The sequence below is a fragment of the Pectinophora gossypiella genome, chromosome Z, assembly GCF_024362695.1.
Source record: "Pectinophora gossypiella chromosome Z, ilPecGoss1.1, whole genome shotgun sequence".
NCBI lineage: Eukaryota > Metazoa > Arthropoda > Insecta > Lepidoptera > Gelechiidae > Pectinophora > Pectinophora gossypiella.
The window spans coordinates 10,091,560-10,116,652 of NC_065433.1; the positions used below are offsets into that span (position 1 = coordinate 10,091,560).

Sequence of the window (25,093 nt, forward strand, 5' to 3'; positions counted from 1 at the left end):
GATGATGATGAATCATTCTCTAGTAACGAAAAAAAAATCAATTAACTTTCTATAGCGATCTGCGGCTTGAGAAGACTGATGCGGGTTTGTGAGAAGTATGCAGGTGGCCACGGTTTAACATGGAAAAGCCAGTTTAAGTATCTGGGGCACATAGTTACTACCGGTGAGAAGGTATTAATATAAATATAATAATTAAAAAAAAATGTATGTACCTATTTTGTGATCACGGTTTTATATTATAATTGATTTAATGTTATTATGTAAATTATGGATCATAGTAATCTGAAATAAAGCAATTTTATTTTTTTAATTGTCGTGCAATATGTAAAGTAATAATGTTTATCTACTTTTTTATGAATAATACTTTTGTACTTCATTATACAAAAGATAATATATTGAGAATATAATATTTTGCGAATGTAATATTTTGAGAATATAATATTAAGAGAACGAAGGGGAAAAAGTAAGTTTCGAAAATTTTCATAGTCGTGTCAAAACTTTTCTTATTCAGAGTATAGTTTTTATGCTTATATATTATATCATTATGATCATTAATTATTATGCTTATAGTAGTTTTGGTTTTCAAAATGCTTAAAAGTCATAAAAATATTATGCGTAACCAAAGACCTTGTATAGAAGGTCTTTGTGCGTAACTAATAATAGGACAAGTAACCACGTTAAATTATTACATAAAATTTTATGAGTAAAAACAGAACCTCCCTCTGCGACGTAACCATGTCCCTATGACGTCGGTATGTCCCTCACTAACGTCACCGCTATTTTGATACCTTCCGGTTCATACAGACTAAATCCCATTATGATAATTTCCTATCCTTGAATCTCTATTTACCTCAGTCCCAAAATGACTGAAATCCTGACTGATTTTCTCAATGCCGGAATTACAAAATGACTGGAAATCGAGGTACAGTCAAGCAGACATTGGACAGAAAAAAAAGTTAAAATGAACAAAATGGCTTTGCATACGGTTCATAATGGAGAAACTACTTGGTTGTATCAGTCATTTTGGGACTGAGGTAAATTAAGATTCAGACATGTATAGGAAATTGTCGCAATGGGGTAGTCTATGTGAACCGGAAGGTTTTGATATCTAATCTAATATTGTGTCCCTTATCCTGGCACTGCCACCATCACTGATCGGGATTCTCACTACACAGAAAAATGTTGTCGCCAAATACCAGGATTTGTCGATCTGCCGTTCAAAAGTTATAAGCATTTTTTGGTGGCAGTGCCAGGATAAACCTTTTCCCAGCATCACTTTTTGTTATAGCACCTAGCGAAGATCTTTCACCAACAAAATGGCGTTAAAAGTTGTGATTTTTGTGACAGCGCGCCTACAAAATCCTTATTCTAGCATAAATTGCTTGTATCTCGATAAATGCACGTAGCAATGACATTCTTTTGTAACTTTTACACTAAAATAATAAAAAATAACCTATTTACGACTATAATTTCACTTAAATTACCTATTCGTACATCTAGTGTTTAAATTAAGAAGTATAGAATTTGAAAGATATTATGTGAGTAGAATATAAAAAAATCTATGTATCAGGTACAAATTGAAGCTGTGAGAGAAAAAGTCCGCTGACTGGAGGTTTCATTGCAGCTTGATTGTAGCTGAAGTAAGGACGTCAGAAGTAGTTTTTTGTTTTGTTGAACAGAATAAATACAGATCTAAAAGTTAATACCAATTTATACTTCATCAGACTTAACTTTGGGAAATATCCCGCTGGCTGGAGGTCGGTTAGAAAACTTTGTATTTCCGTTTTTTTAAAGGAACAAATTCTGTTTTCAGGATATTTCAGTAGAACAAATTCAGATCTAATTCTCTGCATAACTCTTATGTCTCCCAGACAGGGGATCCCGCTGAGTGTAGACACATTAGTCTTTTATATTTATATGCGTAGTAGTCCAGGAGCTAATTTCATGTTATTTTTATTTTTAGCTTTTGTTAATTCAACATATTACAGATTATTCAGAATCTGTAATATGTTGAATTAAACATAAGTTTAATTTTATTTTTTTTAGTTTAAAAAGAATAAAAATATTAACACAATCGGTTTCTCAATCAATCAATCAATCAATCAATAATACTTTATTGCACAACGACATATACAAAGGACATAAACATACGAATAAAAACATAAGTACAATAGGTTTCTCCCACTGGTCAGGGTACCTACGTTATCAAAGCACTGGAACTAACATGTCTTATAATGCGATTAATGTTACGGAAGTTATGGACCTGACGTCAGGTTATATGAACCACATTTTTTTTCCCTCCGGCGCCAGGGGTCTACTTCTCAAACAGTCTATTTCTCATTTTGACTACTTTTCGTGGAGACAACTTCGCAAATCGCCTACTTATCAAACAGTCTATTTCGCATTCCGCCTACTCTCAAAGAGACCACTTCGCAAACTACCTACTTGTCAAAGAACGAACAAAGTACTGATAAATAGAAAATTATTCATTACCTACGTTTTGTATTATATTATTTTTATTAACCAAACAAACTTAAAATGAAATTAAACTTAAATTGTAATGTAATAACAAAGAAAAACTTAAAAACACTAATTAAATTTTAATCGCATATAAACAGTTTTTTGTAAATATTCTATAATTGTTATTTCGTTAGCTTCTAATTGGCACACGTGTTTTTCTAATTTTTGATCAAATTGTATATCACAGTTCTTGCGGTTTTTTTTCAAAGGGTGGAACAAACATCTTTGAATTTGAAAATCGAAATGTTTTCCCTCTTTGCGCAGTTTAATGAACAAATGAGAAGAAAGTTGGCTTTTTAGGTATCCTGGCATTGAGACGCCTATGCCAACCTTCTAGAACATTTGTTGTACGATGCAATTGGTGTGCACAACTCAGGATCTCCGCAGAAACTTTTCTCAGCCACTGGGATTCAAAGTAAATTTTGAACTCCATAATCGGATTAGTAAGCTCTGGGACATTATTCAAAATAACCCTCCACCCTTCTTTGATTAAATGTGACGGCAATAAAGGCAAGTGTATGGTCCATCTTACCATTTTTCGTCCACCATGGCCTTGTATTTTTAATTGCTTATACTTTCTCCAAATGGCTTTTTGAAAATGATAGTAGCATCCTGTTACCTTACATTGTGGATAAACAGTCTGCACAGCGTTTATAACCGCACTTTCAAAATCACATTTGAAATCTGTCATCTCAACTTTTAATTTTTCTTTTAGGATCTCAAAAAAGCGTGTATATGTTATTTCACTTTTGTTAGGTAACATCGCATAAATAATTGGTTTCACGTTAACACTTTCAATCGTGGAACCCAAATCAAAATGGATAGTGTATAATTGATAGAACGGTGACGGTACACAACGGAACGTGCCATCACCATAAAATCTGCCAGGTATTCCCTTTATCTGTTTTTTCGCCAAGGGTGTAGAGAAAACTAAATTTTTTTCTATATCACCGTCTTCACAAATTAAAAATTTCTTCGCCAAACCGCTAGGAACGTAAACTTCCTGGATGTTTGAAAATATTAAACGATCGGTATTTAGAAAATTTTTTCTGGCTCTATATAACGTATCTTTTACTGACAAAAATGATGGAACACAGCAATCAAGTTTTAAATGTTCAATGTTACCTTCATAAATTTTTTGGATTGGATCAAAATTAACACAGACATCACTTTTTGTTTTTTCTATAGCCAATAGAATTCTGTTTCTGTTTAGATCGGGAAAACACGTATGAGGGTTCTTGTCGCTTGATCTGAGGACTTTAGTTTTGGATTGGTCTAATGTAATGGTACTACTGCAGCAACTACGATTGGCACAGCGCCACAGTGTACTGCCAGACTTGTTTGTTTTTTCAAAATTGTACCTGTAGCCTTCTTGTAACAAGGAAAGACGACCGACTTGGTTCTTAGTAAATTGCAAATCCATTACGTAAACAGTAAAAATACTATTCCCTTTTATTAAACTAACGTACTGAATACACAATGACATTGATATGACATTCATCTTATTTGTCATTAAAGGAAAATAAATGAAGGATATATCAAAAATAAAGTGGCCAGTAATTTCCTCTAGCAAGGAGGTAACGAATGTGCATTCTATTGCTATTATGTTATTAACTGTCCGAAGATGACATTAAAGAAAAAAGTAGTCAGTTTGCGAAGTAGTTCAATTGAAAAGTAGGCGGAATGCGAAACAGACTGTTTGCTAAGTAGGCAGTTAGCGAAGTAGTCAAACAGAGAAGTGGGTAATGATGCGAAATAGACTGAGAAGTAGACATGTCCGTATACACAACAGGACCCTTCGTCTGATTCGATCGACAACCAGAGTTTCACTTTCGTAATATTTAGTACCTTCCGAGTAGTGTAAGAAAAATAATAGTACCTTTACAGTTAAACAAAAAACTTGAATTAATTTCCAGCAGGACCCTCCGTGGTTTGAACGTCTTCAGACCATTGGTGTATATCCCTGTATAGCGGTGCATTAGTACCTTCAGATTATCTTCGTTTTCTTTTAAAACAAATATTAGTTTATAAGAAATAAATCTACAAAATTTTTATACTGCCAGCAGGACCCTTTTTTGTTTTGGTGCTTTCAGTCCAGACATTCATATTTCCTAGCAGCAGTATATTAGTACTTTTCAAAAAAATATCGCTTAATTAAAAAAAAATGTATTAAAAAGTAATAAGACTGATTCTTTATCAGAGAAAATATTCTAACACTTTTATTTATGTGATGCAACCAATGAAATAAAAATCAGTTTTCATGTTATATTAGGTAGGTACGTAGTTTAATATCGTCAAAAAGGAAAACACAATGAAAATTATAACAAAAAATAAATTATATTTACAAAAATTTACATTAGGAATTATCAATCAAAATTACAATTACCAATCAAAATTACAATTACCAATAGAAATTATCAATCAAACGTTGTTCAGCGTGGGTTAATAAAGATCATAGTGGATCATTGGTTGCATCACATAAATAAAAGTGTTAGAATATTTTCTCTGATAAAGAATCAGTCTTATTACTTTTTAATACATTTTTTTTTAATTAAGCGATATTTTTTTGAAAAGTACTAATATACTGCTGCTAGGAAATATGAATGTCTGGACTGAAAGCACCAAAACAAAAAAGGGTCCTGCTGGCAGTATAAAAATTTTGTAGATTTATTTCTTATAAACTAATATTTGTTTTAAAAGAAAACGAAGATAATCTGAAGGTACTAATGCACCGCTATACAGGGATATACACCAATGGTCTGAAGACCTTCAAACCACGGAGGGTCCTGCTGGAAATTAATTCAAGTTTTTTGTTTAACTGTAAAGGTACTATTATTTTTCTTACACTACTCGGAAGGTACTAAATATTACGAAAGTGAAACTCTGGTTGTCGATCGAATCAGACGAAGGGTCCTGTTGTGTATACGGACATGAAGTAGACCCCTGGCGCCGGAGGGTTTTTTTTCACATACCTACTTGTTTGAGTCAATATATTAGTAGATATTCAATACCTTTTCAATACCTTAACATAGAGGTATTTTATTTCAAGTCTTATCGCGTCTCAGTAAAAAGTTACTGACGTCAGAATGTCTGGGTTTTTTCACTGTTCGTTGACGAACTAAATAATTTAATGTAGGTACCAAATAGTATCAAAAAGGTATTGAACTTTAGTCTCCAAACATAATCGTGTGTGTCAGGATGGCGTGAGAGATGTCCGAATAGCCACGAAATGTGTACGTCATAACTGTACCTAAACTTGAAAACTATCTCAAGCAATTCAATATAGATAAGTGAAATATGCACGCCATCCTGACGTCAGCTTGGCACGCCTAGTGGGATATCGCCCAAACGTGTGGGAACCATCCTGACACACAAAATATCGCACCTAAGCATAAAAGCCTGTGTTAGGAGCCAACGCTCTTCCGTAGTAAACAAGTGAATATTTGTAAGATTAGGGTAAGAGTGAAACATAAAAAAAAAATAAAAAATATGTGTTTGATTGTAATTTCCAGGGGTTCTGACGCTAATGAATAAAGGCGTCAGACAACCAAAGAAGGGGGTGTTAGGCACTGTGTAATGTTATAACGTTGTGTCATACTAGTTATATGGGACGTCGGGGGAAGAAATAAAAAAGATCCGTCAATTTTTGACACTTTTATTACGTTAAGAAACCTAATTTTGACAATTTCCATTACTATGTTTAAAATAGCGTCCTTATACTATATTGAATTTTCGTATTCTTTTAAATTCAGTTCCCAAAAACATGCACAAAGATAATTATCATATTCATTTAGTAATATTGAGGTAGTTATTAGTTTCAGAACTTATACCAATTATAAAATGGTTCAAAAAATAACAGTAAAATTCAAAGTAAATTTTGGTGGAATAACTATCGTGTGTAAAACCCAGTTTTGCTGAAAAAAAAAGAAAAATGGATTAAAAATGTATATATTGGACATTAATACATTTGAGAAGCAACAACAACAGCTTCTCCAATAGAGGCGGGCGGGGGCGGAGCGCGGGTGGGCGCGCGCATCTCGCCTAGCTTTACTCTATTATCACACGGCGACACGCGCGCACACGCCGCGTGCCCGCCCGCCGCCCGCTAATCACTTACAAACGTAATACATACATTAACATCATTGACTCGATGAAACATCAATACTACACAATATATTGGAGGGGTGTAACGTACGAACAACAGAATGAGTGCTTTTACCCACTATAAAATTAACAATATTGTATTGAACCCTTCCTTCACAAAATATCGCCTGACTCAACAGAACAGGTTCTCTGAATACCACATTTACACAAACGCCTGGCTACCAAAGTTTCTTAAGAGCATAGAAGCACATTAACAACATTTTAAAGTATCCAATGTTATTAAAAATTGCGATTTGTCGCTTTGATTAAGCTGCTGGTTACCAACATTATTGTAATAACCAATAAATATGTTGGTTTACACATTGCTATTGTAAGACAATGATATAAACTATGGCAGCCCTTATGAAGCAATGTCTGCTTGTATAAATATGCACAACTTTAAAACTATTTAAGAATCTGGTATTGAGAGAACTAAGGATATGAACCAATAATTAACATGCAATGTGTGCTCATGTTTTCTAAAAGTAAGTTTAAAATAATTAAATACACAATTGTGGTTACACACATGAGAAAGTAATATTATGTAATATAACAGTAGAACCATGAAACAAGAATGACAAAGTATATTACTAGCGAGAATGACATTTAAGTAATGGGCGCGAGGGCGCGTCGGCAGGGGTGTAGCTCAGTCTCGTGGCCGTGCGCCGCCCGCGCCTACCCTCAACTTAACACTACTTCACAACGATACAATTAAACAACTAAAACTATTTCTGCATCCTAACACATTACAAATCATAATGTACCCTCTCTTGCTTACATTTGGAAGGAATAAACCACATGCTTATATGTACACTTTTCTGTCGCAGTGAAAGTAACTGTTTATTATCTCCTTAGATAGCCGATGCAAGCGGAATCTGGCTGAGTGTGTCAGCGTGGACAGCGGCGCGGGCCCGCCTGGCCCGCCCGCGACCCACTATATACTAGCACATGTACAAGCCAATTTCTCATGTCCATATACTTTGTGTCGTGTGAAAATATTATCGTGAATACCACATATTCAACACCTAAAACAAGCAAACATGTAATTTCCCTCGCGATGGGATGGAATTATTTGTTCGTACACACTCATATCTGTTAAAACAGTGATTACAAATACTATATTTTGTATCTTATTATCTGTGATCATTGATCGCGGTAACATTGTAAATTCAAACGATGAAAGAAAACTTTTATTTCTACTAACTTTTAATTAAGGTGCTTGACTCTAAACTGACTTTAAACTGACTTCTCTCATCAGCATCATTCGATGTTATCAGTACGGAATGTAGTATGCTTTTCTGTGTATATTTAGAACCAAATACCCTAATGAAAAACGTTGGATGTTCTTGTAGACCTGACTGTTCACTGATGCACATTACCTACTCTCACCAAGCAGTACTTCTTAGTTGAACAAAGTCAAATATGCTCGTCGATCGTTCATTACACCCAAACATACTTTATATTTATTATAAAGTTGGTCAGTGCAAATAAAGTGCAGTTAGCCACATCTATTGACAAGAGTAGCTCGCTATCAAGTAGTGTAGTCCGATGATAAGGGGCGCGCCGACGCGCTTCGCTATTTAATATCAGTCTTGTATCAACTGTAAACACGCCATTTGTGGTGGAGCCCTCCCCAGCGAATAAGATTCACCACAACCTAAATAGCAGTAATGAACCCGACGAAAGTAGTAAATAGCGACACTACAATGCATAAACAGAGCCAGCGAAGAACAATAATCACTCGCTCTTTAAATCAAGTATTCGTCGGTGAGGAGTCTACCCCTAAAGTACGCGTAATGAGACTGCTAGTTGCAGAAACAATTCAACAGTGTCCACAATACATGCAAGCGGAGTGTACTGCGCTGTAGCGCAGCGCAGTGCGCGTGCGCCGCATTACTCTGGTGTGCCGTGCCAAGCGTACAAGCTCGGCTGCTCTCATTTGAGCCAGCGTGCGGATGTTTTTCTTACTGATATGTAAGTGGTTAAGTCCTGATCCTTTATATCAGTGATTAATTTGTAAGCTGACGACCGTATTATAATTACAAACGAAGCAAAAACATTCTCCGTAGCGTAAAAAGGAACTTAAAATGTTAAAATCAAAATACTAATAAGTAAGATTATGGAAAGTACAGCCACGCTGCCGCGTCCGGTAAGATGGTTGCACGTAGGTACTTAGTGTACATTTCAATGACCCTAATAAAATTACGTACATTACATGTACATCATATGCCTGTCGATTGAGAGCGCAATATTTGCGTATGTACAGCCAGCAACTTAAGTCTCTTAGATTTTCTCTAGATACTTCTTCCATAAATCTTAAAAATTCTAATAATTTGAACTTGTAGTTTCAGAAAACCTTGTCACTGACTGTACGTTTTCTTCTAAATGCAGATTTTGTTTTAAATGCCAAATGTGAGATTTTCAATAATATGTGGAAGCAATAAAATTGCTAGTGACGAAGTGTTTTAGAAAAAATATAATATAAAATCATGATACAGCAACTTTAAATTGGAATTATCAAACTATTTTCTGAAATAAACGTTAAAAACGCTTAAAACTTAACTGTGTAATGCGAGCAGCACTCTTAGGTGCGGTTTGAAGTTATGTCATGAAATGAAAATTATTTTAATGCATTTGGGAGAGACGGAAATAACGTTAACGGCATAAAGGAGAGCGAAAGGGCGCCGGGCGCTGCCCGCCGCGGCGGCGACGCTCGGCCCCGCCGCCGCGCGTCCTCCCCTGCTCACTTCATTATCCTTTTATATAATCTAACCTAAAATTGAGAAATGGAAATAAGAATGTAAAACATTCTTAAAAACACTTGCCAAAACTTCCATATATTATTATCACAATCATAAATATCTAAGCCTTTCATTTAATTTTGATATTATTCACTTAACCTTAATCTCTCATAGTTAAATATCTCACTTGGCACAATTATAACGCAAATCGTATATTTGAATAATAAAACATATCACGATAGAACCAAACAATACGACGTTTCCACTCGCACCATTAAACGCTACGGTATATCGTCTTAATTTTCAAAATGCTTCAATACAAGAAAACATTATAAAGCTAACAAAGACAAAATTACAAAGAAAACGATCAACAAATGTCACTTACAAATTAAAACTCATACGTTTACTTCTTACTCTCCAACAATTACTAATTATATATCAAAAATATTTATATCCAACAGGTGGATTATCATCTCCGTAGCACGAGGGCGCGGCGCGGGCGCATGCGCGTGCCCAAGGCGCCCGCCGCGCAGCCCGGCGCGCGCCGCTCGGCTCCCTTGTCTAGTCAAGGCTCGTCACAAGACTGCCGATTCACACGATCGGCATTCACTCTTTGGATTAGTTACTTAACACCCAACGCACACGTTGACTATAAAACCATTGTACAACATTATCATCAGCATGCATGCAGAAATTCCATGTATCGTTTAAAGAAAGACCTCTTACTCGCAAAGCATCCGTTCGTCCTTTGAGCCTCCTCGGTAAAGCAGTGTCGTTCCTAGTTGATTTTAATCCCACACACCCTTTTCAAATAATTAACAGTATAGTGTAGTGATTTCAACAGATTAATCTATTATTACTTTATAACAAAACTAAATATGTACTTTTCGTTTGTATATAGTATATGGAGTGGTACTATAGTAACTGCTATTAACATGTGTATATGTATAGAGAACATAATCGTTTACTATTGCATTCTATTTCAACTCTTTAAAACTGTAGCAGATTAACATGGTATGAAAACAATATAACAATTAAATATTTTTCACTGCACTAAATATATATAACTGGCACTATCGTTAAAAAAAATAGTGTATATGAATAATATATATTAATACAATTCAAATATTAATTATCAACATAGATAATCCCCGGATAAAATATGGATTTATCAATAGTATTTAAATTACAATTCACTACAATAATATAATTATGTCAACAACAACATTTGGACACGTGGTGCCAACAACAGAGCTGGCCAGCGCGGAGTGTGCTGTGGCTGGCGAGGGCGCCTCTAAATGGCAACGTGTGCGCGACGTCGCGCGTCGCCGCGTCGCACGCGCATGGCCATTTAGCATCACTTATACTAATCTCACACGCGGTGTGCGCTCACCTCGAGTGGTCTTCATCAACAAATCAAATATGACCCACATGCATTACTTATAGACGTTTTTAACCTAAAAACTATGATTAAGTACACACTCGGGGCGAGCGCCGAAGCTCCACGGCACTAGTTTACATGGTAACGGTGAGATGCCATGTTTGGTTACTTCTATTCTGTATATTATATAAGATATTTGAGGCGATTCGTACGTGTGGTGGCGTGTGAGAGCGGTCAGGCGTTACTCGCCTGGGAAACGGTGCGGAGGCCGGCCGTTGGTGGCGGGTGGTATGAGGGGTGGGTAGTGAAGTGGCGGTGGTGGGCGCGCGGGGGACAGGACTCTACTGCTGCGCGGGGGGCGGCTGCGCGGCGCGGCGGTGGCGGCTGGGCGCGCTCGCCTGCGCCACCATGGCACGGATGCGCCGCTGAGCAGACTGCAACAAATATAAAACTCACTTATTTACCATCAACAACACTAAAAACATACGCCAGAGCACATCCGCACTTCGCTTAGCTTAACACGCAAGTGGAACGCCTATTAACAGCTAATCTTAATACAATACGTAAGATATACTGCCAGTTTTCTTTTAACGTTTTAGTAGTTGAAACCACGAAATGATTTGCAACATTTTATCCATGTTTTATGCTATGTAGCACTGTTCTTTACCTAATTAACTTGCCAGCCACTACTACATAATCAAGAACATCGTGTATCGATCGATACGCATGTGCGGTCTACAAAACTCTCTTTCTACACTTTCTATGTTAAATTAGACAATAACACAGAAACCGAAGTTGACAACACAGAGAAACAAAACACTTATCAAATATATTACATAATACAACATAAGAAAACAATATTTATTACACAAGTTATCATTTACAAGTAACGGATTTCATCACATGTAGTTACAATAGTCCATACAACAGAAACAAAGACTGTGCAAAAATCACCTGTGCACCTTTATTGTTATAATAATCATCTCATGTAACATTCGCAGCATCGATGCAAAGTAGAGAACAGGAACTCACCTATAAGTAGCGTCAAAGGCTCAAGGCCATGCTCTAGGAGTCATGCCAGAGAGGCTAACTTTGAAGGGATTGATCGAATCCTGTATACAGGTCGTCTCTTCGTTTGTGTCAACCCGCTTCAGGTGGTCGCTACAAACATGTAAAAACTTCGTTATGCCACAATCAGTCGTACGTTATACTATAACTCAAGTTCGCATCGCGCCAGCAATTATACAACACTATACTTATCTTACTGAAGCTCTTATATGGTTAAGTGGCAGTCTTCTTTATAGATTATAGAAAGGTTTTTCAATGGACTTGTAACTACATGTGCATTAAAATACATCACGCAATTAATAAATATAAATACATTTTCGCATTGCAGTGGCCCGGCTAATGTTAAACGTGAACACGCTTATATGTAAATAGTAAAAAAAATAATTCAATGGCATTGCAATTCCAGAACTCGTTTTTGTATTAGTACAAAATATTTCTCTTAAGTTTAGGAATAGCATTACAATGAAATTGGAATTTAAAATATTTAACAAAGTTGCAAATGAAATAGAAAATCTCAAAAAAATAGCTGGGTTAGTCGGAAATGGTTATTTAGGCGAGGTTAACTTGGTGAAAAAAAATCAAATCAAGCAGTTCTAAGGCGTAAGTATAGCCTTCAGTTACAACTTATAATGTTAACCCTTTCAATGGTGTGGACGTGTATATTCGTTCCTGAAAATGGGCTCTTCATTTCGAAAAAAGCGAATATTTTGTTTCGCTGGTTATGTGAAAAACATTTTTGTACGACAACGCCGCACCGAAAGGGTTATACACAACAGCAGTTCTAAGGCATATTTTCGTAGTCTGTAGACAATTGCTAAAATTAAGCCGTGCTAGGAGACCATGTGCTCGAAAATCGCGGCGATGTCGAAAGCAAACTGAACGCCTGACGAAGGTGACACAGTTGACGTTGAGTTTAGTAATTCCCGGACTTCACCAAAGCGTATAGTGTACACCATTTGTCAATAACGAAATTCTATTGGTTATCAAAACATCTCGTCTCCACTCCGCCTTGGTGGAGTCTGGCCCTAAGGGGCAGGTTGTTATAGTATGAGATGAGGTGGGGTGTACCTGTACGCTGTAGAAGGGTCCGACGATGTGCACGGTGGTGTCGTGGTCCTGCTGCGGAGCTCCCTGCTGCTGCGGCTGCTCGGGCAGCTTGATGAGCGAGCCGGTCACGCGCTGCAGCTCGCGCACATTCTGCCCGCCTTTGCCGATGATGCGCCCCACCTGCGACGACGCCACCACTATCTCCACCGTCAGCCGCACGTCGTCAGAGCCCGACATGAAGCCTTCTTCACGCATCTTCTCGAAGATCAGATACTGCGCCTGCAATTAACAAACTTTCCTTTAGGATACTTTGTACCTGCAATTCGTCTTCTAATTACTTGATTCTGCCCTTCTCAATAGGGAAAAAAGCGTCAGGTTTATGTAGGAATACAAACAAATTATGGGTTTCTATAATTAAGACAACTCATTAACTTGAAATACTATTGGTATCGCAGATGAAATATCAACTGATTTAACTCCAGTTCACCCGATTTGTTTGCTTTTATCAACCTTAGCCTTCCTAAAAATAAAGAGAAGGCGACGAACTTCTGTCGCAGAACAGCCAACGTACCTTCCACTGGGCTTCTGGGCTGCCGACGATGGTCACCTTACGCTCTTGCTGAGCGTTGTTTTGGTTCTCCGCCTGCTTATCTTGCTCGAGAGGTGCAATTTTCACAGACGCATTGCTGAAGCGAATAATGTTGCGAATGTGGGACCCTTTCGTGCCTGTAAAGTACAATGTATTCTATATTACAAAGAAAATGTGTTTATATCATAAATATATCGGTGAGGATGTTGGTAGGCACAAACTTAATATTGATTTACTTAGTTTGACAATTCTAAACGTCCTTAACTAAGTACAAGAATGAGAACTTTTAAACTGTCAAAACTAAATTAAATTTTAAGTTTGTGTGTGTCTGCCAGAACCGTAGGAATAATTGAAACTATTTGAAAGCTTACCAATAATAGCGCCCACGGCGTTGTTAGGAATATACAGGTATGTTGTTTCCTGTGAGTCACCGGCGCCCTGTTGCGCGCCTCCCTGGCCGGCCAGCGGCGTGTAGATGGGCGGCGGGAAAGGCGGCGGGGCCCCGCAGTAGCGACCGGTCGACATCATAGCCATCGGGTGCAGCCCCGGGAACATAATACTTTGCGGTGCCAGCACCTGCGCGCAAAACAAAAGCTTTACTTTCCGGCCTTACCGACACTCATGGCGGTTTCAGACTAGCAATTTTATACATTTTACTCGTTTTCGTGTAGGCACGATTAGGCGCGCCTTTTGCTACACGTGGCAGCTTGCACCAGGGTTGACGCGCTAAGTTCGTGCATATTCCATATTCCTTTCGAAAGAACACTCCGGTAAGAATCCGTGTACGTGAGTCAAGATTTTTGAAGCGAAATGTGACGCGCGTAAAAGCGTGTATGCCGAAACGACTGTTGTAAAATAAAACGCTAATATGAAACCTTTCTAAGAAAGTAATACTCCACCTGCAAATCATTTTCGTAACTCTGACGCAATTTTGCTGAAATTTGTGACTCTGCTTTAGCCATGTTCTCGATGGTTCCCTTTACGGTGATGATCCGCTCCAAGTTGAAGCTATTGATATCATTTATTGAAGAAACGGTTATCTTCGTATCGGTTTCCTGCATGATTCTCTTGATGGTGTTACCGCCTTTTCCTGTTAACGTAATGGATTTTAAACTAGTAATTACGAGGGGAGGTCAAAAAGTTCGCGGAATGGAGGGGTTGGAGGGGGTTGGTTTGCTCGTACAGGTAGCCGCTAGTTGCACACCTCATTAACAGTATATGTACCAAGTTTGAAGCAAATCGGGTCATTAACGTTTGAACTATCGACCAGCAAACAAGTGAATCGGGAAGAACTCAGCGAATATGGAGAAAATTGAACACCGCGCCGTCATTAAGTTCCTCACCAAGCAAGGAAAATCCGCTCAGACGATTTTTCAAGAGCTGTTAGCAGTTTACGCGGACTCTGCCCCTGGTAAAACCATGGTTTACAAGTGGCATAGTCTTTTCAAGCAAGGAAGAGAGTCGATTGAAGATGACCCCCGCTCCGGACGGCCCATTGAGGCCACCACACCGGAAATCATCGAAAAAGTAAAGAAACTTGTATTAGAAGATACCCGCTTGAAGAAGAAGCAGCTTGCAGCAATGGTCGGTGTATCCGAAACAAGTATTTTAAATATCCTACATCAACATCTTGGGATGACTAAGGTCAGCGCAAGATGGGTTCCAAGAATGCTCACGCCACTTCAAAAAAGCGAGCGTGTCGAGTGTTCTCGCCAGTTTTTAGAGCTCTGTGGAGAGAATAAGGAAGAAGTTATGGCCCGGATTGTTACTGGAGATGAAACCTGGGTTCACCACTATGAACCTGAGTCGAAGCAAGAGTCGATGCAGTGGCATAAAAAAGGCACACCTCCTCCAAAGAAGTTTAAGGTGTCACAATCGGCCGGAAAGATCATGGCCACTATTTTTTGGGATACAGAAGGTATTTTGCTGATTGATTATAAAGATCGTGGTGTGACTATAACGGGACATTACTACGCTTCTTTACTGGATAGATTGAAAGAGGCTATCAAGGAAAAAAGAAGAGGAAAGCTGTCAAGAGGTGTGCTCCTTTTGCACGACAACGCACCCGTCCACACGTGCCATGTTGCGACGGCTGCCATTCACCGATGCGGGTTCGAAAAATTAAACCACCCGCCTTACAGTCCAGACTTGGCCCCCAGCGATTATTATTTGTTCCCAAAAATGAAAAAGGAACTGCGTGGACGAAAATTTGGCGATGATGAAGAAGTCAAGTCTGCAATTTCGGCCTATTTTGACAGCAAAGAGAAATCTTTTTTTTATGATGGAATAAACAAATTATTTGATAGATCCGGAAAATGTGTTAAGGTTAAGGGAGAATATATTGAAAAGGAAAAATAGTTTCGTGTTTAATTTCGACCCCCTTCCCCCTCATTCCGCGAACTTTTTGACCTCCCCTCGTAATTCAACATCTACTTAACGCATATCCCGTTAAATATAAAAAATAATTACCTATGATACGCCCGATTAAGTTATTGTGGGCGAGGATTTTTAAGCAGATTTCACTGAAAAGACAAAATAATAATATTAGTGATCAAATGACATTATGTAAAGACAATTTAAAATTAAGAGTGGCTTCCATGTAGCTAAACCTACCCTTTGTTAGTATTGTTGGCTTCTTGTTGCATGACTTCTAATATTCTCTTGCAAGCATTGGTGCAATTCTCGGGGTTGCCGTATATGGTAATGGCCTTCTCTAGAGAGCCGACGTTATCCTTGCGGTGCACGTCGACGCGGGCGCGGCTCTGCTGTGTGATGAGGCGGATGGTGCTGCCCTGGCGGCCGATGATGGCACCAACCATGTCACTCTGCACCAGCAGTCGCAACGGGAAGTCGGTGGGGCGAGAGCCGCCGCCGGTGGCGCCGCCACCGCCACGGCCGCCGCCCGGGCGCCCGCGCCGTCCTCCGCGGGCGTTCTGTTCTGCAGCCTCCACTTTCATTCGACTACCCTCTAATTCGCAGTTATTCAAACCGTTTATGGCCCTGCAACAAACAAATGTTTAGGTAAAAATCTCCAGACATGCCGATGTTCCACAACAACAGCCGATTCATGCATTACACACCAACTAAATAGGTAGGTACACAAGTATTTATTATAACAGTTTATAATCCAGAACCATGAGTCAGAACCACAACATTAATAAAAAACACACGTGCTCTTTTTTTAAAGATCGTCGCGTGGTAGAATTTACGATTACATATTAAACAAGAACAGATAGAAGTACCCCAGGTATTGAGGAGAAGCAAGTAAAGAAAAGCCAAGATGTGACACCGTAATAGAGGAGTGACATGCAACAGTGCGCACCGAAAGAGACAGAAGAAGCGAGATTCCATGCGGGCGGGCGAGACAGCTCGCGGAACAATGCAGCGTATCCGGAGTGTCATCAAACAGTCAATATACTCACTGCTGCGCCTGCTCCGGGGTCTCGAACGTGATGTACACCGCTTGGGTGTTGGCATCGCGCGAGTTCGCTTTGTCGCAATGTTGCACGTTGCCATATTGTGAGAGCAGAGGCTCGATGTTGTCGAAGCGAATATGGAGAGGGAGCCCACTGATGAGAACCTTTGACGATCGGCTGCGAGAAGCGATAACTACTTGTAGGTACACAATTTAATTCATATCGTTATTAACGTCCCAAACCACCACAAAATTATCTTTAATACTTTTTACGAGACTTTTCTTATCTATCATGTAAACAATCATCTACTAATAAAATGAATTGACTATCCAAAGCATCGAGTTTTCTTTAGAAGACGATCGTTGCGTTATAGATCATGACCGGCTCTCGTAGTCATCACATTACAGCAAAGCAGGCCCCGCAGCATAACATACGGGCCGCCTGCATCGATGCGTGTCGTTTGCATCAAAATGGCGGAGTGGAACGGCGGCGGAGATGACATCATCACCCGCGCCCTCGACACTACGCCCGGCCGCCGCCGGCACACACACGGCCCGAGCGCTACTCCCTCTCCCCACACCCTCCCCCCTCCGACCGCGCCATTCACAACTTCGTTCCATTGCACCCGCTCGCTGCATGACCCGCGTAGTCACTACCTACACTTACTGTCTCACTCTATCAGAACATAAGGTTCACTATGATAAATTTACATAAAGTAGACACAATACCGATAACAGAAATTGTTGAATCGCTCTAATGAGTTAGGTACTTTTTTGAGGAATTGTTGTCATTTCTAACATGGACTAATGTTATGGGTGATCCCTTTTCACTAGTTAGGACTTCCTACCAACAGTGCATGCAAGTAGTCTTTGATTATTTGTGGCTCTGCTCACCCCATTAGGGATTAAGGGTTAATGTTAAGAAATTACTAATACTCAACAACATCTACTGTACCGGCTATAAATTTTATCATGTGTTGGATATAGTTAGGTACTACAATTATGTATCATATACAAAGGGGTGGCCCCTACTGGGCATTGAATGGGTTTACGTATCCTGTCACAATGTCAATTTATTATTATTTATAATTTTGTCTCAATCGTAGAGTGGGGTTGACTATTTACACATATTTGTTTACGTGTTAACTTAGTGAGATGCATAATTAGCTATATGCGAGTTAATTTGATTGAAAATACTTGGCTTGGAACCTTTTTGGCATAGTGGCAGTACTACCAGTGACCAGTGGTACTATCTTATGGATTTTACATACCTACATAAACAAAAAATATTTTGAAACCATGTCCCAAAGTGTCACGTTTTGGAGACATGAGCGTTACGAGATCGTCAAAAATAATTACAAAATACGTAGGTTTCATAGTCCGTAGCCATTTTCTTAAAACCGCCAGTTGGCGACACTGACACTTCACTAAGCTCTATAGTAAAAAGTTCGGACCCCTTTGCTATACAAAAAACAATATTCGAAATATATTTTTAGAAAGGTGACAAAACTGAGTCTGTTAAAACTTAATAGACTTGCACCATTTCTGTAGTAACACAAGATACCTTTCTAGGTTTCGTAATCAACTTGGAACCCTTATTATGTCTGTCTGTGTCAATATTACCAATTCTTGTCCTAGTTTAATCATCAAATTTCGCGCCATACAACATTTATTAGTGATGCCAGTGTGTTGTCGTTGAATATACTGGTCCAGTGGTTGAGCGTTGGGCTCACGATCCGGAGGTCCCGGGTTCGAATCCCGGTGGGGACATATCACAAAAATCACTTTGTGATCCCTAGTTTGGTTAGGACATTACAGGCTGATCACCTGATTGTCCAAAAAGTAAGATGATCCGTGCTTGGGAAGGACCGTTAAGCCGTTGGTCCCGGTTACTACTTAATGATGTAAGTAAGTAGTCGTTACATGAGCCATGTCAGGGGCCTTTGGCGGCTCAATAATAACCCTGACACCAGGGTTGATGAGGTTGGTAATGTACCTCTCAATCCACACGATAGAAGAAGAAGATTAGTGACTTTTTAAAAATCAACGTTTAACCCTATAACGACTGCGAAAACTATCTTGGGTGTATCTGATACACTTTTGACCGGTTTTTACACGGATTAGAATAAAGATGTTGGAAAGGCCTAACGCGCATTTTGTATGAGAACCGCTGTCGACGGTTCAATCCCACTCTTTTACTACGATAGCTCTTTGCGTTCGGTTTCGTTTTCGTTTCAAATTCAATAGCAATTTCAAATTTTATGCGATTATCATTACTTTTCGTAAGATTCTGCATACAAAAGTAGTTAAATAGCCGATCATACAATCGATTTTAGCTTTTCTGTGATAGGGATCTCCTTGAATACATTTTTATTACAAGGTTTGTAATAGGTACTTATGTCTGCTGTTCCTTGAAGCTATAAAAAACAAGCTTCTAAATCAACGTAATCCAAAGATACACTTCGTAGAGGTAATGAAATTTGAAATTTACAAAAATGAAGGATTTACCTACATCAAAGGAAAAAACCCGAATAACGCAAATTTGTAGTAGGTAAACTAATACATATGAAGACAACACATTTTCAATTGCAATAAAATGTTTTTGCTTTTACAAAATTATTTTCACCAATTATTTGCAATTGTCTAGTCGCAACCTTTGTCAATGTATAGAGACAATAGTTTTTCAACGGCAAAATTATAAGCCTTAGATTATCTTTGGCAGTTTGTATGGAACCCTCGGTGTGCAAACCGACTTCATAATAAATTTTATCTTTTAACCAGTTTATTCTGAGATAGATAACGTTAAAAAAATCAATTTAATTTTCATTTTTGACAGATTCAGTTGTCGACCAAAGCCTGTCAAAAGCTACAGAATAGGTCTTCCGAAGTTACTAGGTATTTTGCTAGATATCTTGCCTGAAATAGAATGACTTACATGCCTACATAACTCACGCTCTGTTAGTTGCGTTGCAATAAGGGTGTGCAGCGCCACAAGCTGTCAGAAGACTATTTTAAATACAAAATACAAATACTTCTTCATGCAAAGAAAAAATGTGTGACAATATTTTTGCTCACACTAGTACACAGACAGATGCTCTCCTGCGCGATCGTAGTTCAAACTACTATCTATGAACGAACACAAAAAATAAATCAAAATCGATCGAGCACTTTTAAATTTTTACTAACAAACACCTGAAAATCCTGAGGACGATCCGATGCAGCGATTAAAATGTTCGCCAATCGGGTCGTTTTCCTGTTGTACAGGCGTACAGCGTGTCGTGATTTATAAAAGTGCACATTATTATCAATAACTGCGAACAGGGCGCGGGTTCGGCCCCGGTCGGCCCGGCTGGCGGCGGCCGGCGCATCGAGTGACGCGCGGTCGTCGTCGGCCTTCTATGCCAATGATTCACGTCACTACATACACACACGCCGTGCGCCGCTGTATCGCCGCCATTTTACTTCACACACCACGTGCTCGTATGCATAGCATTACTGAGCCATTGTATCACAACCATAGTATCAACATAAAAACGATAAAATTCTCAAGTTCAGCCGGTTAGCTCTTTAATTCGATACGCAAAATTCAACATGATATTTCTCAGGAAAATCTATGTAATTCTCATATCGAAAATGGAGCAAGTATCAAGCGGCGATAATAAACAGGTTCAGATTCGCAGTAACCATACCTGCGGAATTTCGCCATTCTGTACGCCAGAAGCCGGTCAACCTAGCTATGTGCACGCCTCCGGTGTGAGTACTTAACAGCTATTTCACCACTTTTGTAATAATCTGTTCTTCAGTAACAGCGCTCGTAGGGTGTTTTAGATTCATGGAAGTTTTCACGTGTGAGATTCAATATGAAACTTAAAAAACGTCCAGAAGATGGGGGCAAAAAGTACATTCACAACGAACTGTGGTGCAACTGCGAGTGTTGCCGAGTGACTGAAGAGAGTGAGTGAAGTGAACTGAGTATCGCAGTGTGCGGCGGCCGGCGAGCCGCGCTCAGAACGGGCTTGCAATGCAAAACGCCAGCGTCGCCGCCCGCCAACTGATAAAAAACAACCCATTCACTGTTACCTAATTAGAATTAAGTCTACGTTTCGCTTAATCATAAGTGAATTTGAATACGGCGTGTAAATATGAATGATTTATTTAATCAGCATCCTAATACAGCGACAAACAATTTCAGCAACGTCAAGAATTTAACCAGATGTCTGCATCAAATCAAGCGTTTGCATAATAGTTTAGTCGATAAGATAAAATGAATATAGTTCAGAATACAAGTCATATGACGACCCCGGAAGCATAGTAAAATAATATTTGTAAGCTAAATTATCTCAAATGACAAACTATGTTGCATTAAGCAATAAATTGGTAATAGGTACCTATGATTATAGAAGTAGATTATCTGCGCTAACTGCGTGGTGAAGATTTTTTAAGTTCTGACTTGCGGAGCGGGTACTAGGGAACTGGTACCCTAAGGAAACTATTAAAGGAAAGCGCCTTTTTTAACAAATGGACACGTAACATCTTCCGGCCTGTCTAGATTACAACATAGCTGTTTATTTACTACGCAAACAATAAGTTTTATGGGTTTTTTTTATTCGAGGGCTGTAATAGTGTATGTCTTGGCGAGACGTTATGAAATATTATTAATTTAAAGCAGCACAAGACTAACCGGAAAAAGTACCACTACCTACACACCGATAAGACTCTTTATCAGCGACTAGCTTGGAGTTAGCAACAGTTTAGTGCCGACCATTACTACTTTTAATGTTTGTATCGCCAGCCGACGGTACTCTTACGCACATTACCAAATGACCCCGTTTGTGTTATGCAGCACCCACTTTTCAAGTGCTAAGTAGCGCATTAGACAAAACCTTAAAATAGGAAAATCTTTTCAGCTTAGAGCAACGTGGGGTTCTCCTCCGCCAGTATTTTTGCACATTTGTGCATATTAGTGCATAGTCCTTAACAATTTGTAGACATGTCAACGAGAAATGAGTAATCGTATACAACCCATGACTCTCGTTCATTATAATCATATATAAAAATGATATTAATATTAAGTTATTTGGATAAATAACAAAGATGTTATTATCAATTATTTATAATTTAACCTTAGTTTCCTAAGCGGCTTTTCGAATTTTTCGATACATGCTTCTATTGTCAATTGGTACAACCACAAACATAAAATGGTCGTATTTCATGATACAGCCAATTTAAACCGACCGTATCATTCAAACATCAACGGTTCATGATATTTCAATCTACTTTTAAACGAAAATACATTGATATACAACTACCGTAGATTGAACATCAGCACTCAAAAAGTGGGACGCAAAGTTACTGTTAATATATCGACGTTGACAGTACTTCAGTGCGCGATTAGGCGCCGAATTGAAACACGGGGAAGTGCTTGGTAAAAATCTTGCAAAAATAGCAGCTCAAAGCGAAAAAAGAAGGATGGAACATCAAATTTTAATAAATAATGACATTATTTTAGATTAAAATACACAAAACAAGTACTCTCGATCAATCCGAGTCGCAGTATACTAACTACTGGGATTCTCTTAAAATGCATAAATGGTTTTGTCATAATTTTAATTATCATAATCCTTTTTGCAAAACGTTTTTTAGCATAATAGTACTTTCCCATAATAACATCTAAGAATACTGGTTTGTTAGGTATAACTTATTTTTGGACTAATATTTGTTGGTATAAATTTGATTCGTATATAAATAGGTATCCATAATTCTTTTTTAGAATAATAGTATTTTGTCATAATTTTTACAAGGCATAACAGTAGGTTAGGTGCGGCGGGGGTGGCCCTTGGGCCACCCCTACGCCGCCAGTATGTTTATCTTACACACGAAAAGTATACTGAATGATGACCAACAGCATAAAATAGAGTCAAAAAATATAAAAAGTCACAATCATGAACCAAATGCAGCCAAGGAAAAAGTAAGTTTCGGAAATGTTCAAAGTTGTGGAAAAACTTATTATTCGAAGTATAGTTTTTATGCTTATTTATAATAATTATGCTTATATTTCATTATTGTCATTAATTATTATGCTTATAGTAGTTATGATTTTCAAAATTATGCTTAAAAAGTTATGACAAATTAATACTATGCGTAACTCATAATAGGAGAAGTAACATTATGCCATGGTAAATTATTACATACAATTTTATGAGTAAAACCCCGATCGCGTTACAAAGCACCACGCAGTAATATACGTATAAATAGTATAAAACAAAGTCGCTTTTTCTGTCCCTATATTCCTATGTACGCTTAACGGATTTTGATGCGGTTTTTTTTATAGAGTGATTCAAGAGGAAGGTTTATATGTATAATAACATCCATTAAATAGTGGAGAAATACTGTTACTTTTTAGGTTTTTAATGTAATGTGGTAAATAATTTTATTTTTCCTCAGCATTGCACCCGAGCGAAGTCGGGGCGAGTCGCTAGTACGTAATATCGAACGTATATACGTTCAATAAAAAACCGCTGTGTATGAATGTATATCTAAACTCAGTCATCTACCCTATTGAAGGTGTCCGATAACAAAATCAAATCGACTACTTGATAAAACTACCTCACCGAATATTGTTCTGTACTACCAACAAATCCGATAAGCCAATAAATTACATTTTGTACGAACACGTAAATATCAGAAATAATATAAACTATTTATTTAATTAAACTATAAATATATATTTATTTATAGAGGTGTATGAGTGAACTAGTAAAATGCACCTTGAGAACATTAGTGCGATTCGGACTCGCGCGCCGCGGGTTCTGTGAACTTATGTGTTCAAAAAACTGTCTGCGCACCACTTACAGCAACCTGGCGTGTAGGACGGAAATTCTGCTTGTGAAACCAAAATATTTTTAAGTTTATACCAGAGGAGATGTATTCGACGGAGAATATTGCGATATAGAATTTGTAGGTTTAAGGGTTGGCGCTAAATACTTATCTATAAATTGGTCCGAAATTTCCAATTTTCCATTGTTGCAATAAATTGTTTTAGTTATACGTATAGATAATGTTTCTGTATTCCTGGTTTATTTATATAAACCTTAATGTAATATTTTTTCTTTTTGGTAGTTCATTTCCAACATGATGGGTTATATGGGTGATGATGGGCTGATCACCTGGACTTCGGAACAAAATTGGCTACAAGTTGTCATATGACTAATTTCTCATCTGATCAAGTTGTCAAGAAAAAGAAAGTTTGTCATCTGATTAATTTCTCAAGTACAGCCACAAAATATCTATTTTGTGTCTATATTTGACAATTTTAGTAAATTAGGTCTAATATTTTTACTACTTTCGTTATCACTATATAAAAGTAACGAAACTCACTAGAGTTATTTTTTTATTCCACTCCCTGGATTGATTATTATATATTATGTAGGTAATTAGTATCTGATATTTTTTGCAAAACGATTATATTTTATGATAAGTATGTGTATAATTGTAGATGCGGGAGTGGGCGAATAATATTACAAGAAAGCAGTTGGCAATCTGTATGCCAATGGAGGCACGTGCCGGCGCAGCAAAGCTGAGCTAAAGCCACCTGCCGGCAGGTGCGCCCGGCAACTGCGATGGTACACAGATGTACTGCATGCTCCCTTTATAATACCTAATAATACAACCTTGCCCCATAATTACCAAACGATTCCAAATATCTGCACAATAATCCAAAAAATGTATCCATCCCTTGTAACTTGGAAATTAATTAATTTCAGTTACACTGCGCCACTATCTTGCACAGATTTACTTTATTACTGATTTTTTACTAGTTTAGTTTAATCAAAACCTTGTTATTAGTCAATACACCATAACTGTTGGAACACGGCGCTGTGCGCGCATGGCAACAACGACAATAATTGAACAGGGTACCTACCAAAAAATACCCTTCTCGACAACCGCAGTCAGTTCATTACGTTTGCATAACAACTCGGGCTTTGAAAATAAATACAAAATATAGGCAAAAAATAGTAAAAAAAGACTACATTCATATGTCGTTTGGTTTCCCTCGGCATATTTGCAGCCTTTGTATTATTTACAGGTTCATATTAACTAAGTATAATAATTTTTTATGACCACTTATTACATAAACTCACAGCTATGTTCCCCATGGAATATAATAAAGAGGATGGAAAGGCCCTAAC

General features: G+C 38.1%; 1 protein-coding gene across 6 annotated transcripts in view; it reads right to left on the bottom strand.

Annotated features, from left to right (window-relative positions):
* Positions 1–6,159: 6,159 nt before the first annotated feature.
* LOC126380021 (insulin-like growth factor 2 mRNA-binding protein 1) overlaps positions 6,160–25,093 on the bottom strand; it is a 45,672-nt gene continuing 26,738 nt past the window's right edge. For 2 of the 6 annotated variants that reach the window (XM_050029106.1, XM_050029103.1), the window contains exons 2-9: positions 16,912–17,082; positions 16,103–16,489; positions 15,959–16,011; positions 14,389–14,579; positions 13,861–14,065; positions 13,472–13,626; positions 12,922–13,179; positions 6,160–11,219 (exon numbers count right to left, since the gene is read on the bottom strand). In XM_050029106.1, coding sequence (XP_049885063.1) covers positions 11,127–11,219; positions 12,922–13,179; positions 13,472–13,626; positions 13,861–14,065; positions 14,389–14,579; positions 15,959–16,011; positions 16,103–16,489; positions 16,912–17,082 — 1,513 coding nt within the window. In that variant the 3' untranslated portion in view covers positions 6,160–11,126. Of the gene's footprint in view, positions 11,220–12,921; positions 13,180–13,471; positions 13,627–13,860; positions 14,066–14,388; positions 14,580–15,958; positions 16,012–16,102; positions 16,490–16,911; positions 17,083–20,096; positions 20,414–20,593; positions 20,885–25,093 lie in introns of those variants that run through there. The other 4 variants (XM_050029107.1, XM_050029110.1, XM_050029109.1 and 1 more) reach the window with 4 other exon arrangements.